The sequence below is a fragment of the Bacillus rossius genome, chromosome 1, assembly GCF_032445375.1.
Source record: "Bacillus rossius redtenbacheri isolate Brsri chromosome 1, Brsri_v3, whole genome shotgun sequence".
In the NCBI taxonomy this organism is placed as follows: Eukaryota; Metazoa; Arthropoda; class Insecta; order Phasmatodea; family Bacillidae; genus Bacillus; species Bacillus rossius.
This window is the reverse complement of record NC_086330.1, coordinates 259,665,072-259,680,652: the sequence shown is the minus strand read 5'-3', so window position 1 is coordinate 259,680,652 and position 15,581 is coordinate 259,665,072. Positions and strand designations below refer to the sequence as shown.

The 15,581-nt window shown below is 36.5% G+C and overlaps 1 protein-coding gene across 1 annotated transcript in view; it reads right to left on the bottom strand.

Annotated features, from left to right (window-relative positions):
• Positions 1-5,528: 5,528 nt before the first annotated feature.
• Positions 5,529-15,581, bottom strand: part of LOC134527515 (ribosome biogenesis protein BOP1 homolog) — a 142,894-nt gene continuing 132,841 nt past the window's right edge. Inside the window, exons 12-13 of the mRNA XM_063360250.1 lie at positions 9,798-9,993; positions 5,529-5,720 (exon numbers count right to left, since the gene is read on the bottom strand). Coding sequence (XP_063216320.1) covers positions 5,567-5,720; positions 9,798-9,993 — 350 coding nt within the window. The 3' untranslated portion in view covers positions 5,529-5,566. The remainder of the gene's footprint in view (positions 5,721-9,797; positions 9,994-15,581) is intronic.

Below are 15,581 nucleotides of genomic sequence, written 5' to 3'. Positions count from 1 at the left end.
CTACACAACACAGAAACGCCATCCGCCAACCTGTGTCCAAGCAGTATACACAAATCTCAATACTTAACGCTACCTACCCAGTGAGGGAGGAACTATAAACTACGTATTAGATAAGGAGGAGTCGAGGAATATCGATTCTCTTGACGTGTTCTGTACACATGATGTCTCGATCTATCAAAACTAAAAATAGATGTAGTAAATCATGCATAAAACCGATTTTATTTCCATTTTTGTTTGCGACATGCCTGACAAAAATGAACATATTTCGGGGGGGGGGGGGGGGGTTTCAACCCCCAAAACCCCCCCCTTGGGTACGCCCATGAGTCATAGGTAGAGACAGGTGTTTTTCGCGATGCGCGAAATATTAACGAAATTAATATACATAAACTTAAAAACGCGAAATTATCAATTACTTAGAGAAATCACGAAAAAAATTAAGAAAAAAAACAATGAAAATACCTAAACGTCCGTATTTTGATGACTCAATAACAGCAGTCGATTATAATCGATTGTTAACGACTTTCGATAGCCTAGGAAGTCGTATTTGTTTGTCGCGCTATCGCCTCGCCAGAGTCGCCACTCGCCACAGTTTGTTAAAATGGCGTGGAAGTAATCAAACGTTTTTGCTCGGTTTCGTTTTGTAAAACGTTGATTTAAAAATGGTTGTGACAGTATTTGACAGGGCGGCAGAGTTTGCGAGCGAAGGATTCAATGTCTTTGACAAAGTGCAAAAAATTCTCATGTGCAAGTACTGCAAAGTTAGAATAGAGTGGCAACGGAAAGACACGTGCTTGAAACACATAAAAAACAGTGCCTCGCATAACAAAAACAAGGAAAGTCAACAATCCGGTGCAAAAAGGCAAGCTTCGCTGGAATCAGCCTTGTTGACGGCAAAAAGAGCAAAAATTGACAAGAATGAGTTCATTATGTCAACAACTCGAGCTTTTATCGAAGCGAACATCCCGATTGAAAAACTGGATGACCCGAAACTTCGTCAATGGATGCACAAGTACATTGCAGGTAGGTGCTAAAGCGTACAATATTTTAACAGTTTTGTGCATTCTTAAGCAGATAAACAGAACGTTACGATAATAAATTTTGTTAGGCCTACCTACTCTTGAAATATTCATATAGCTGCGAGTCGTGTTTTTTACAGCACTTATTAGAAAAAGTTGATATAACCTAGTCACAGGTAAAAATAGACGTAAATAATTGGTTTTTAGGTTAGGACTTGAGCTTTTTTGTCAGAAAATTTTTTGAAACAGTTTCCAGTACTGTGCTTTGTAACATGATTAGGCCTAGTAAATATATGCATTTTTTTAAAACCTGAACAATGCAGACAAAATAGTTTGTATAAATTGTGCAATAATATCTTGTGAATTATCCTACTCGGAATTGTGGTAGGCCTTACAGGTTACAGAGTTTAAAAGGCATACATAGGTCTAGAAAAGTATTTATTTTTGTGGTTTGTATAATTATGTTACAGTAAAAAATTTACAACACATTTTAACTATCCACCACTATCTTTTATTTTTTTTAAGGTACCGGGGACTTGCCGTCTGCCAGTAGAATACGGAAAGGCTATGTTCCAGTGGTTATTAGCGAGGAGGAACAGAGGTTGAAAGAAGCTGTTAAGGATCAGAGAGTTTCCATTCTCTGCGATGAAACGTCAGATAGAAAGGGACAGTGTGTGTTCGTAGTCCTAATAAAAGTGCTTGGCTGTGGGGATGTGTCTGTTCAAAAACTTTTAGTTGGTGGTGTTAAAGTTCTAGCAAATGCAAATGCTACTGAATGTTCTCAGGCAATTGTAGGCGTTGTTCATAAGTTAGGGATTCATTACGGGAACATTGTTTCGATAACGTCAGATTCTGCCAGATATATGGGAAAGTGCATCAACGCCATCAGAATCTTGGTGTCTGAAGATCTGGTTCATACACAGTGCTGGGCTCACAAACTGAACTTGGTAGGAAATATTTGGGCCATACAGTTAAGTGATTTGAACAACTGTGTCATACAAACCAAACACTTGTTTTTGAACACACGGAAAAGAAAGCATGCATACATGCAATTTTTGACTGAAAAGTATGTGAACGATGAAAGTTGCAAACCTAAACTTTTCCCCATCCCAGTTATAACCAGATGAAACTCTTGGTTCAAGAGCGTAGAGTATTTGTGTGAATTTTTACATGACATTGTTGGCTTTGTTGTAAGTGTGGAAGAAGAAAGTGTTGCAATCAATTATTTCAAGGCTTTGGCTTCGTGTGAAGTTAACAAAATACACTGTCAAGCTGTAATGCTTGTTGAACACCGTGCACAGTGCTGCAACTTACTGTTAACACTAGAAAGTAGTAAAATTCCAATGGCACACACACTCAATTCAAAATTGAATGACTTGTCTAAGAGTTTTGTCTTGCTTAATGACGGCTTTTCCTTTGAAAAAACATCTGCTGCACTTTTCAAACTTCCAAAACACAGTCAGACACAACTTACAGGTTTGTTTAAATCTGTAGGCGAAAAAAGTTTATGCAAACTGAACCAGCTGATAGATTCTGACACTGCAAAAGATTTCTTTTCATCTCTTGGTCAGCTGTTTGACCATAGAAACATTATGAAATGTAGTATAGAAAGTAATGATGTTTGTCTTTTAGTAAAAAATATCCCTATGCTCAAAGATCTTGCAACAACAGAACTAATTGTGCCATATTTTGTATTCAGAGAACAGGCTTCAAGTTTGTGCAAGTCAGGTAAAGATGTTGATCCTGTTGCAATTTTTTTTATCGTTAAAGTCAGAGCATAGTAAATTTGTTGATGCTGCCGTAAAGGCATTGTGGATACCTGCCAACAATGTTGACTCAGAAAGGTCCTTTTCAATGTATAACAATATAATGTCTGACCGAAGGACAAACCTGAGTGCGGATAACATGGAACTGATGTTAACTTTGGCAATGTCCGACTAAGTGTATGTTTAAATTCATTTTGTCACTTGAAGGAATACTGTCTGTGTTTGTCCTATTTACCGTATTCACTCGCGTAATGTCCGCCCTCGCATAATGTCCGCACCCTTTATTTATATATCCTTAAAAGAAAAAATAAAAAATTCGCATAATGTCCGCACCAGTCGTCTACGGCGGGCAACACAACTTTGGCCACCCCTAAAGGACGCAGTACGAATGGAAAGTTGACGGCTCTGTAAACAAAGCTGTGACCTTGAGCTGTCCTTTCTCTCCTGTTCTGAAAGGGTGGGGAAATTCGTTGAACTGAACAACGCACGGTCAAAGGCCCCGCCCGCGTATAAAAACGTGTTTTTCTGGGTTTATCTGAGGGCAGGGCAGCTTGGCATGCATCAAACAACAAGCCATGTATTGTGAGCGGCGGGAGGTGATTTTGTAAGTGTCGGTTCTCAGTAGGACCGTCGAGAGGCATGCCAGACGTAAGCAGTTAGTCCTATCTCAAACGACATAAAGATAAAGAAAGCTGGTCTAGCGCGCTGCCGCTGTGTTGATGTGGAGTGTTGTCGGTGAAGAAGAGGGGAAGTGAAGGAGGAAGGGAAGTGGGTCAAGGATTCTAACACTCCTTTGTCTGGTTGGTTGGCTAGTTGGCAGGAGGGAGGTTAAGACACGCCTCTGCCTCTCTCCCCTCCTGTCAAGGCGCTGCCTCTGCCTCTCTCCCCTCTGCGGAGTCGTTGCCTCTCTCTTCCTTCTGCCGCGTCGCTGCCTGCCCCGCCCTTTATCATTAGAACAAAGACGCACGACTTGAATAGAACACAAAATATTGTATTTTTGTATTTTTCCTCGCATAATGTCCGGACCCCATTTTTTTGGCCAAAAATGTGGTCAAATTACTGCGGACATTACGCGAGTGATTACGGTATGTGTAGTATTTTGTTTCAAAATATTTTGCTTGGCCTACTTTACCTTCATTTCATTTTTGATGTGTGCTATCTATAGATTTGTTTTGTTTGCTCTGCATAGTTGTTGAATTGTTGCTTGTTCTGTGCAAATATTTGGTAAAGTTATGTATGAAACTGTGTAGTTCTACTATTAAATGACATATTAAACACATTCACGTAGAACTTATATGTATAAACCTCATATTGCAGTTTTAAAATAAACGAAATTTTTGACGAAACTACTGATAAAATAGCGAAAAATATACCGAAATCATCTCGTAAAAAGTAACGAAATTAAGCAAATTTTTTCACCGAAAACACCTGTCTCTAGTCATAGGGCATCATTAACAGGCACATAATCATGGAAAATATGGGATTGTGAAGAACTTTCCAAGACGGAATCGTAAAAAAAGCATACACGAGGACTTCATATTCGTTGGTTTAATTTGACCTTCGAGCAGCCCTCTGCAGCTGTACACGAATAAAAGGTTCTCAGCGCAGGTAGAAAAAAAGGCATATACGTCCCACTATCAGCCGTTAGAGACAACGCTAGCCAGGTAACCTTATGTGAAAATATAAATACTAAATACAATACATTATACATTATTTCAGTTCATTAGTGGCGTAAGTATCGTAAAAATTGAAAACTAATTCAAAGAAAAGTTTCTGTACAGGGACTCGAACCTGCGACCCTCACATTAAGAATTAAAACTCTTACTACTGTGCCAACCACTACTTGGAAATTACGCCAACATAAAAGGTTTAAGTATTTCCTAAACACTTAGCCATCTGAAGCTTCCACTTGCATCACTTTCATTTCTAGTTGAGTCCTGTACTGTGAATCCGGACGAAATCGGTGAGATGAGTAGTTAACTTCCCTTGTTAGTTGAAAAACTACATGATCTACCCCTAAACTGCTTTACTTATGCTATCCTTGACTGCCTCTCTTAAACCATGGGTGTGAAAGATGAGATAGGAAAACATTTTAGAATGTGGAAAGTTGATGGGAGGGGGGGAGAAGTGGATTAGAAGGGAGGAGGAGAGCGCAGAGAGAGAGTGTTAATGGAGTTTGTCACAGTGGAAGGCACTTACGTTCTCTTTTGTGGCTTACTTTCTCTCGCAAAGCAACCATTTCCACAACAGTGATAGCAAAGTACTGTAATGCTTAAACTTCTTGACCTCTGGCGTGGGATGTAGTTATGGCCGAAGAGTAATAAATTAACATTTAAATGAAAATTCCTTTCATTTCCCTTATGAATCAGAGTTAAATTACTTAAGGGTATGTTAAAAGATACATTTGTACCGTGCATTGTGCTGTGTTTATGCTAGTTTTGGTGACAGTATGTGTTTGAATATGCTTTTGTTGGGTATCTTCTTTGCAGAAAATGTCTGCTACTGAAATAAATTTATATTTGATTTTGGAAACTTATCAATTTCCTGCAAGAGACCGCTGAACACGAACTTGGTGCAAGGAATGGCATATTTGATGCTCAGGAGGCGGGGGTGGGTGTGTGTCAGTCTATCCAAAATGTTTTATTACATGTTTTGGGCAGCTTAAATACTCACGAGGGAATTCTGTTAGTGGGTTTTCCCGGACAGTTCAAGCATGATAAAATTCCACCGAGAAGAAAGACAGCAGTTGTGGAGGGCAGAGGGCATGTTTTATTGAAGCAAAGTTCAGGTGTACAGGCGGATGGTGTGGTCTCCGCCACTGGAGAACACCCACGGCTGCGTTGGGTGGAACACCAGGTCGAGCACCCCAAAGTCATTCCTCGGCTCGTGGTAGCTCAGCCTCTTGAGCGGCACGATCAGCGGGTTCTGCAGCAGGTCACTGGAAAACAGGACGCATCCAGTCAGGAGCTTCCGTGAAGTGAGCTCATGCCACAGCAGTCGACATTCACAAGCATTTACAAGTGGAGCAAACCATATATATATATATATATATATATATATATATATATATATATATATATATATATATATATATATATATATATATATATATAAAAATTTGCTCAGACTGAAGATTGTATTAATGTTTACTGTAGTGGTAATGTTGGTAACTCAAGTACAGCCCATCCATATTTGCACTCTTAAATGAAACAAATGCGAGTGTTATTTACATTATAACTATGATCTCTGGGACATGTCTGGGAAATTTTCTTTCATAAACACGTGTGCTATAGTTGTTTACTTCCAATTAATTAAATGTTCTTATTAAGATTAAAATGATGACTGCAAAGTTACTAGTGAAGCTACAAATACTTTATAAAGTGGACAAAAGCAAGTGGAACCAGAAGAGAAATTGCCAAAAAGTAGAATATTCAACATGTGATTATCAATGATATTAAAAACCTGAAATAAAATTGCAGCCATTTGTGACAATGCTATACAGCATTATTTTAAAAGAAATGACTGCATGGAGGTAAATAAAAAGAAATTTAGTACAATCCATAGCATAGTACCATCTATTGCATGCAGCAAATACACAAATTTTGGGACCTTAAATTTAGATACAGGCAGACTACCTAGCATAGCTTCTAGGATTTGCCAACTTCAAATTTATCAATAGCTGACAGCAGCAGTTTAAGGATAGCAATAATCTTGTTTAAAAAACTATATGTGGCAAGGTGGCAGCAATGAATAAGGGTGAAGTTCAAACTTTGTTATGCAGGGGCAACCTTGTGTATAGGTAGCAACTATAATTTGGGTTGCACCATACATCTGTCTTCACTAGAGTTCCAAGTTATGTGTCTCAGCTTATTGGTACGTAAGAAATATGGCATTGGTGTTAAACTCTCTGTCGTCTTTTTGTCTGCTTTCTGTGATACTTTATTACTGTAGTAGGGAGGGAGGTGGCATTCTTGCGCCCACTTTTCCCCCCTCTCCACTAATGTTTACGACCCAATTCTAATAATATCCCTTCCCTGGCTATTGTATTCTTTTTGAACAGTCCTCTTCCCGAATAAAAAAACACAGTAAGTTAATCTTTTTTGTAAGTTTAATTTTATAAAAACTAGCATGCACATTACAGTCAGTGAGAAATTTGTGCAGGAGCTGGAAGAACGTAAAAAACTGTGCTTTGAAGTGCGGCTTTCAAAGCACCAACGATGTTTGCAGTTTTGTCGCAGAATATTGCGTTTGAAAGCTGAAGAGAAAGAAAAGAAAAAAACCCCACCCCCCAAAACAAAACAACCCAACCCACCACCAATATTGTTGGGTCAAAGTTGCATCTTAAAAACCTTTCAAAACAAGACGTGTGGAGATTGTTGTGTTCAGTGCTAGTTCATGGATTTTTAAAGCATCAGGGAGAAGACACACAAACTGGCTGGTTAATTTTTATATTTTCCCCTCCTCCAGCCAAATGCCAGCCTAGCAAGTTATGTCACTTCTTGGCACCGGCTGGGCGATGGTGCCATTACCATTCACAGTGCTTTTTAGGCACGGCTGAGATATTTTAACTAAAAAATGTATACTTACTTGTAACATATTTATTAAAAACCAACACAGGAGAGTTATTTACACACATGCTCAATGACACACTGCAATAATATATATATATATATATATATATATATATATATATATATATATATATATATTTTAACCAAAGTTATAAATTTGCATCAGAATTACACTACATTTTTTTAAAATGTGCGACCCATATGCTGGTAAACATGATCAGCAGAGTCCAGATGTTTTTAATATGGATACAACAGGTGAATTCTTCAACTTGCTACCCAACAATACATTAGAGGTAAAGGGGAAAAAATGCCTTGGGAGAAAAACATGAAAAATGAATGTGTCACAGTTCTGTTGTTGGTTATGTCAGAAACCTCATGTTTTGAAAACATCTACAAACTCTCATAAGATTACAAAGCAAACTTATCTGCTTGGACCCATACCAAATTTTTTAGAATAGTCTATGCAATTCGAACGACTCATGACGTGGGGGAGTAGGAAAAAAGAAAGAAAAAAAACAAACCAACCACCACCACCACCACCACTTTTTTTGAACCTTTCTTCTGAAGGTATCCAGTGTATTTTTCAGTCCACACATCAATATTGGTACAACCTCTTGACCAAAGTAACATCCAAGGTGTCAAGAAAAACAATAGAACTAATCTGATTCATTATTAAATTCAATAGCTGAAGTTGAATAAGGGCACAAAGCTAAATTGGAATATTATGCCATACAAAATGTTTCAATGGCATCACCAATAATTGTGAACTGATTCGGGAAAGCTAGTATTAGTACAGACTTCTGGAGAAAGCATGACTGTCTAATGGTAGGGTGGGAACTGCTTCAAGGACACCTGCAAATTCAGGAGACTTATCATGATTTTGTGCGAGTGGATTATGACCATTATGAGTGGTAACATCTGCAATGTCTGGCAAAGATGAACTGATGTGTTGATGCAGCTGTCTACTGCAAGCAAAACTAACGAATAAAATTAAGGTCATGAACGTGAAGATGATCAGATATGAGCTGACAGAGAACTACAACCGCCCCTCTTAAGTAAAATACTAATTTTTTATAGCAGGAAAACTGAGTGCTAATGAAATAGGTTTTTATTCTTTTTTTGTACACTTTCATTTAATTTTTTTATTTACTTATAATTTTATAAATTTTTTATTTATATTTTTATGTCAAAATTTCTGATTTGTAACATCGCTCCGTCGTTAAATCGGTGTTCTAGTGTATATTTTTACTGGTTTTCATTTTGTTTGCTTGGTTAGCATAAGTGCATTTTTCAGCATTTACCTAATTACTTTCAATATTGTTTCATACCTACATTTTACATTTGTGTTTGATTAGATTTCATTATCTTTCTAGAAGACTGTGTATTGTTTTGGGAAAAGAAAGGATGAGACAGGCATGCGACATGGCAGTGCAAATTTTCCAGAAATTTTTCAGTTACAAGGACATCTCGGCATTTTCTGCACATTCTTAAGGAAAAAAGACAGGCGTGAAATCCCACTAGAGACTATAAATTTATCAGGGTTTTGTGCCAGCCAATTAAAAGTGAACTTTGAATCTGTGTGTTTGTTTATTTTACAGAAACACCTCGCTGCGAGGGTAATGTATTTTGTATGGTTTTGAGTCCTTGTATGTTAGTGGTGTGTTGTAATAGGTTGGAGAGGTCATGTGGCTACCTCCTCCATGTGGTCATGTGGTAGCTGTGTCATACGCTGTTTGGCAGCTTACAAAAAGCATAGAGGCGGACATTTTCACGTTTGGGTGCCAGGGCTGCAATATGTATTACCCTTTGCTGTTTTTCTTGTTTTGGACTTTCAATAATAAATTTAGGCCCCAGACACGTGGTGAAAGCCCAAGTGGCCCATTCAACCACCAGGATTTAGTTCTCTTTCCTTCAGTAACTAGACAAAGTCACTAGGGATATGTGAAGGCACATATGACTTTGAGGAGCGTTCTGTAAAAGTGAGTGTTTTCTGTTACATTGTGGATACATGGAATGGACCTGTAATTTACAAATTAAGAAGAATAAATTTTAACATTAATTAATTTTTTTTTGAAAACTACCATTAACTTTTTTGAGTAAATTAAACAGGCAGAATTTTACATTTTACCTACAGCATCCGATGAAATATTTTTAAAGTGTTTTCTGTATGTGCTCAGAACATTCGTCATCTTTGCCAGGCATGATTTTGATTTGTTACAAACTAATCCTAAAAGTTTCTGGTCTTTCGCAGTAAAGCTGTTCTAACTTGCGAAATGGCATAAAATAAAATTAGCATAACACAATGGGAGTTGGAAATTTTCTGCGTAACATTTTAACTGTGCTCAAGTAAACAGGCAAAGAAGGAAGGCAAAAGCTATTAACAAAAAGTAGCACTTTTTAATCTTTACATTATTAACCAGAGAGCTGGAGAAAGAGACACTGACTTGTAAACCATGCCGTGGCAGACAATGACACTGCGGTCGTCCGAGCCCGATGCAAAGAGCGGGTAGCGCGGGTGGTAGGCCACGCTCCTCACGGCCGTGCCGTGCAGTCGCAGGGTCTGGTACGGCTTGGTGGACAGGTCCAGGTCAAACCACAGCATCTTGCGGTCGTAGGTGCCCACCAGCACGTTGTCCCCTCCTGGGAGCACCAGCAACATTGCATTTCACTCAAACACAGGATGGCTGCATGCATACATCTGTGTGTGTATTCATAGGGGCTTTCATTTATCATATTAGTGATGATGCAAATTTTTATGCAAAATGAGGCTTTTTTTTAAAAAAAATCAGAAATGTAAATTTTTGCTTATTTAATTGATAATGAGAATCCACTTCCAAAAAACTAGAAAAACTGTGAAAGAGACATTTAAAAATGTATTTACATGGATCTATATAATATGCATCCAAAAATTTCCAAAACCAATGAAGAAGTCACAATCATGATTATCAAACTATTGTTTGGTTATCTGTCCGAATCATCTGTTGTGCTTCACTACTGAAATATGTGAATGCTCACAGATAAACACTGGAAACTAAACAATCAGTAATACGGTCAAAATAATTAGTTCTCTAGGGGATATTTTGTTTATTAATAGCAACAGTTTGACTAAGAACTGCCTCTTATGTAATGTTTTACAGAATAATTTTTTTTTTCAGTTTAGTATACGTGTTTATGCAGTAGTGAATTATGTTACATTTGTAAATAATTGTAATCAAAGTACATATTGTTTCTAGCATACATAAAAGCAACCTGCACTATCATTGTGATATACTACATCCTGCGATCATTTTTGGGCCTTTAGAAGAAGTGAGAACTCAGGATGAACTGTTAGGATTTCATTAAAGAAATGAAATAAAAAATAATAATAAAAAAAAACAGAGGAAAAACAAGTGATCCACAGAAATTGCTTTTTGTTTTATTTCAGAGTGGCCACACAAAATCTGAAATGAAATTTTCTGACTTTTCCAGGTTTTCCCTGACCAGATTATAATTTTCCTTGACACTAATTTTGCACTGTTACGCTACTTCACTTTTAAAAATTAATCAGCGTTCTCTTATCAAAGTGCAAGTATTCAACAGACAAATGAGTAAACAAAGATTGAACTTAATTTTATTCAATGTAAGGCAATATAAATGTGATATGTGTTTATTATCCATGTACGAAACTCACTGAGAGTAAAAACATTATTAGATTATGTAGTAACCTAAAAGAATTGTAGCAGACAATTAAGGTAGGTACCAAAGTATGACGCAGTAATCCTAAAGGAGAGCCATTTTTCCACAAAAATTATAATAAAAATTTACGCTTCTTTTTTACTTCCTGACATGTTTTACAATTATTCTCTAAGAGGAAATTGTGATACTACAAGTAAATTAACAGAAATGAGACATTTTAAAGAGTGGTTATGTTAGCTTCATTAAAATCACTTAGTGCGGATGGACGTTCAGATTAGGTTACCTACTTCAAATTTACTTTAAAATTATGTTAACTGTTGGTTATATTAATTAAAAACAATATAAAATAGTAAAGATGTTAGCTACATTAAATTAGTAATTCGAATTCCTAACTGATTGTTCAAACAACATCTCAGGATTTTTAATGTAGCTAACCTAACTTAACTGATCATTTTCACAATATCACAGTATTTGTAATATGTAACCTAACCTCACCACTTGCATCACAACACCCTCTTAACAAATGATTGTAAAACATATCAGGAAGTAAAAAAAAAAATTCTATTTGGACTTTATAATTAATATTTTTTAGAGAAAAGTGGGTCTCCTTTAGAATTCCTTGAATAAGCATTGCACTCCTGATATTTTGACCATATACAAAAATATTTGATTATAATAAGCCTCACACCAAACTTAAACATAGACCCTAGAATAATATTTCAACTTTCTATTAATTTTTTTTATTCCGTACTAGCATAATAATTCTAAATTATAACACAACTTAAATGTTTCCTGTAAAAATAATATTGCATTCTAGGTACCGTTGTAGACATCTACCAGTTATTTTTTCATGCTATATTCTTGCCGCAAGAATAATATTAAAAGTTTCAATAATTCCATTAAAATTTTTGAAGTAAATTGTAAACATAAGGGTCTACAGATATTAAGCAGAAAATATTTATGGATTAACTGTGAATGATATGTTTACCTTGAAGAGAAGAAAAAAATGGTCATGAATGAAAAAAAAAAAGAGTAATGTGCTGACTGAAATTGTTTTGTTTAATGCAGTGAAGCGCCACTAAAAGTTAAGCCATAATTTTATGTTTTCCCTCCAGTTACGTACACGTCGACCTTCTTCCCATAACATGATTTCCCATTTTCTTACTAACAACCGCAAACTTAAGTAATCATTGCAACGTCTTTTTTCACAAATATATATGCGCTTTCAAACCACATGCAAGATGTCTGTTGTCATTTAACCAACAGCAGGTTAACTAACATTGGAGCTTGAAGGAACTTTTGGTATGCAGTGTTGCCTTGCAGCATTGTCAAGGCCACACCATGCCTTTAAACACACATTAAAAAAAATTCTACATGGATTATTGGATGAATACGGTAATATGCACACACAATTTTGAAAATGATACAGCTAAGTTACATTTTTATAATGAATGGCCATTGAAGAAACTATTACAATGCTGAAACAAGCTTACATCAAAAAATTCCCAGACATCAAAAAATCTCTGTGACTTTTCCAAGTTTCCTTTGAATAGTTTCAAATTCCCCGACTTTTCCCCGGTTTTCCCGGTCTGTGGCCACCCTGTATTTACTTAGGCGTTATGATTCTGCTGACTTTAAAAGGTTTGGCATTTTTATTTCAGCACCAACCACCACTAAGCAAAGACCGCACATGTGTGCACTAAATCATTGAAATACGATGGATAGAGGATGTACTTGTAAAAGAAGCCTCTAGTAACAAAATAAATAATGTTTAACAAAATAACATTTACTAGCTTAAAAACATACTTCAGCATTTTGAGTTTGGTTCCTTTTCACACAGTTATGTTCTCTTTGTACCAAATAAAGTCACCAAAGTTACATTTTGCATTCATTAACATAATGAACAGGTATGCAATTATTTGAAGTGTAAGTAGATATATAATTTTGCTGAGCAGTGCATCACTTAGTACTGCTGGTACTAGCGATAAGCTGTACTGAAGTGTAAATTACCTGATTATATTGTATTTTTAAAAGAAAGTTGTAGATATCTGGGTAAAAATAGATGTAAATGTGATAGATACCTGGGAAAAATAGAACCACTTGAGTCATAAAATGAAGAGACATGCATGACTATACGTAACATTTAAAGATTTGCAGCAGAACTGTGTCATTGTCTGTCATTAATTTTTCTCAAATTGGACAGTTTCAAAAAGTAGTACAAATGGTTAGGAACAGCAAAATGTTTTTATATTTTTGTTAATTTCGTTTTAAAAATTAAGGATTTCGGTGTTTTATGATTTTATAAAAAAAAAAGCCCATACATGACTAGGTTACTCGCAAAAAAGTCTAAAACTTAAATATTTCCCATCATTAATTTCTGTAGTCAATAAAATTCAAAAATTATCTCTTTTTCAATAAAATGAACAAAATAATATACATTAATTAAAATCGTAGAACTCCTATATGATTCATATAACTGTTCTGCACTTCACTCATTGAGTCATTGACCATTGCATTTGCTGGCAGAAGATTGCGGCGCCTGTCGCTCACTACAAGTGAGTATTGGGAGAATGATCTCTCACTGTCCACATTACTGGTAGGCAACCATATTGCCTTCAAACATCCTGAAGCAAAATCACTATGGTCAGCCTTCAATGAGCACAGCAGATTCACCATGTCTACTTCAGAACAATCTCGCCTCCCTAGATCTTCTACGATTGTGTTTCTCATGGCATGAAAACCTAAAAAGGTTTGCAGGGCAAGTTGTTTGATAAAAGGTATGTTGTTCATATCCTTCTGAAGCTGTTTGTTTTCTGGGATTGGTTTCATAATGTTTCTGGGATTAAGCAGAACACTTATGCTCAAAAACATTTTTGCAGCAGAATCATTTTTCCTCAAATCTTGAAGTTTGGAATGTGCCTTCACTGCTGCTGCTTTAATTGATGACATTTCCTCAGCTTTCTTAACTGCAGACAACTGCTCAAGCAAAACCATACAAGGGCTGAACTGCTCGATTTGTCCAGTGATTAGCAACTGTAGTTTTGTCTCTATATCATTTAGTTTACAGCACAGGATGTGTGCTGTTGCATAAGAAGAACCTTCAAGAAAAGTTATTAGCTCTTCAATTGGCTGCTGTATTCTGAATTTAGCCTCAACTTTGATTTGCAGCAGTTCTGCAGAGCTCCTCTCCTTTAGCCAAGTAATACCGCTGTTGTCATAGTCTGATGAATTACCAGATGATGCAAAGAACTCAATGATGTCATCAAAATAGCTGCAAATGTAAACTACTGAACAGAACCACGAATTCCACCTCGTTAAAACTGGCTCTGGAAACACCTTTACTTTTCCACTGGACATTCCATACTTTTCTGATATGTAGGATAAGTAGTGGTATTTCCTTTTCCTGCTGTTCAAAAATGCCTTCTTGATCTTTGCCACTGTTTTGTTTAACAGTGTTAGTGAAGTCTGCCAAGTGTTGCACACTAAGTGCATCTTGTGGGCCCAGCATTGCAAATTAACTGCATGTTCCAGTAGACCAGACAGATTATTGAAAGATTTTGTCATATAAGGAGCAGAATCACTCACTATGGCCTTAACTGAATCAAATCCAATTCCTTACTTTGCTAGGGTATCCAAAATTGCTTTTCAACATGTTGCATAGTTTGCAGCATCAAGTACAGTGGAAGCAACTAGCTTTGTGGTCTGGTTACTGGCTGGTTCCACTTTCTTAAAGAAAATGTTGAAAACACATCTTCCACCTTCGTCAGTTGTTTCATCACAAAGGACACAAATAACTTTACCTTCAAACTCTTTCTTAATGTCATTTTCAATTTTTTTGCCTAATTTGGGGATATATGTTCTACGAAGGGAACTAACGAAGGAATATCCCCACCTCCCTTAACATTTTTGTTTATCCAGTCATGGAATTTACTGTCGTCTAACTTTTCAAGTGGTATGTTCGCAGAAATAAATGCTTCTGTGGTTTCCAAAATGAAATTTTCCCTGTCATCTTTCATCTTCTTTCCAACTATAGCTACCTCTTCCAGTGTTGCAAGGCGTTTGTTGTTGGTACCGGGACTACCTAACCTTACTTTAATGCAGGGATGCCACCAAGAATGGTTATAAAATCCTGTATTAGACTATAAAAAATCCTGTAAAATCCTGTAAGAAGAATATTTCTGTAAACATGTTTTTCATTCGTGCCAAAATTTTTTTACAGCCTAGACACAGGAGAAAACAAAGTATTATAAACATATTTCTTCAAAAATCTGCATTTTCTTCATTCCAGTTGCATAGGCCTACTTTAAAATAATAATAATGAATGTAGATAAAAAACTGATAAGTTAACATAAAAACAGTTAAGTACCAGTATGAGGTTCTCACAAAAATCACTTTAAAAATATACACACAGACTATGATGTTGTTCAGGCCAGGTGTAAATGTTGTATTTGAATTTCCTGCCGGCAGCATTGGAATCGTGACGCTGCTGCTCCCACGCCATCTTGTGACCAGTTCGTCCTCGTTTGTTTTCGCTTCGGTAGGTCGGCCGTGCG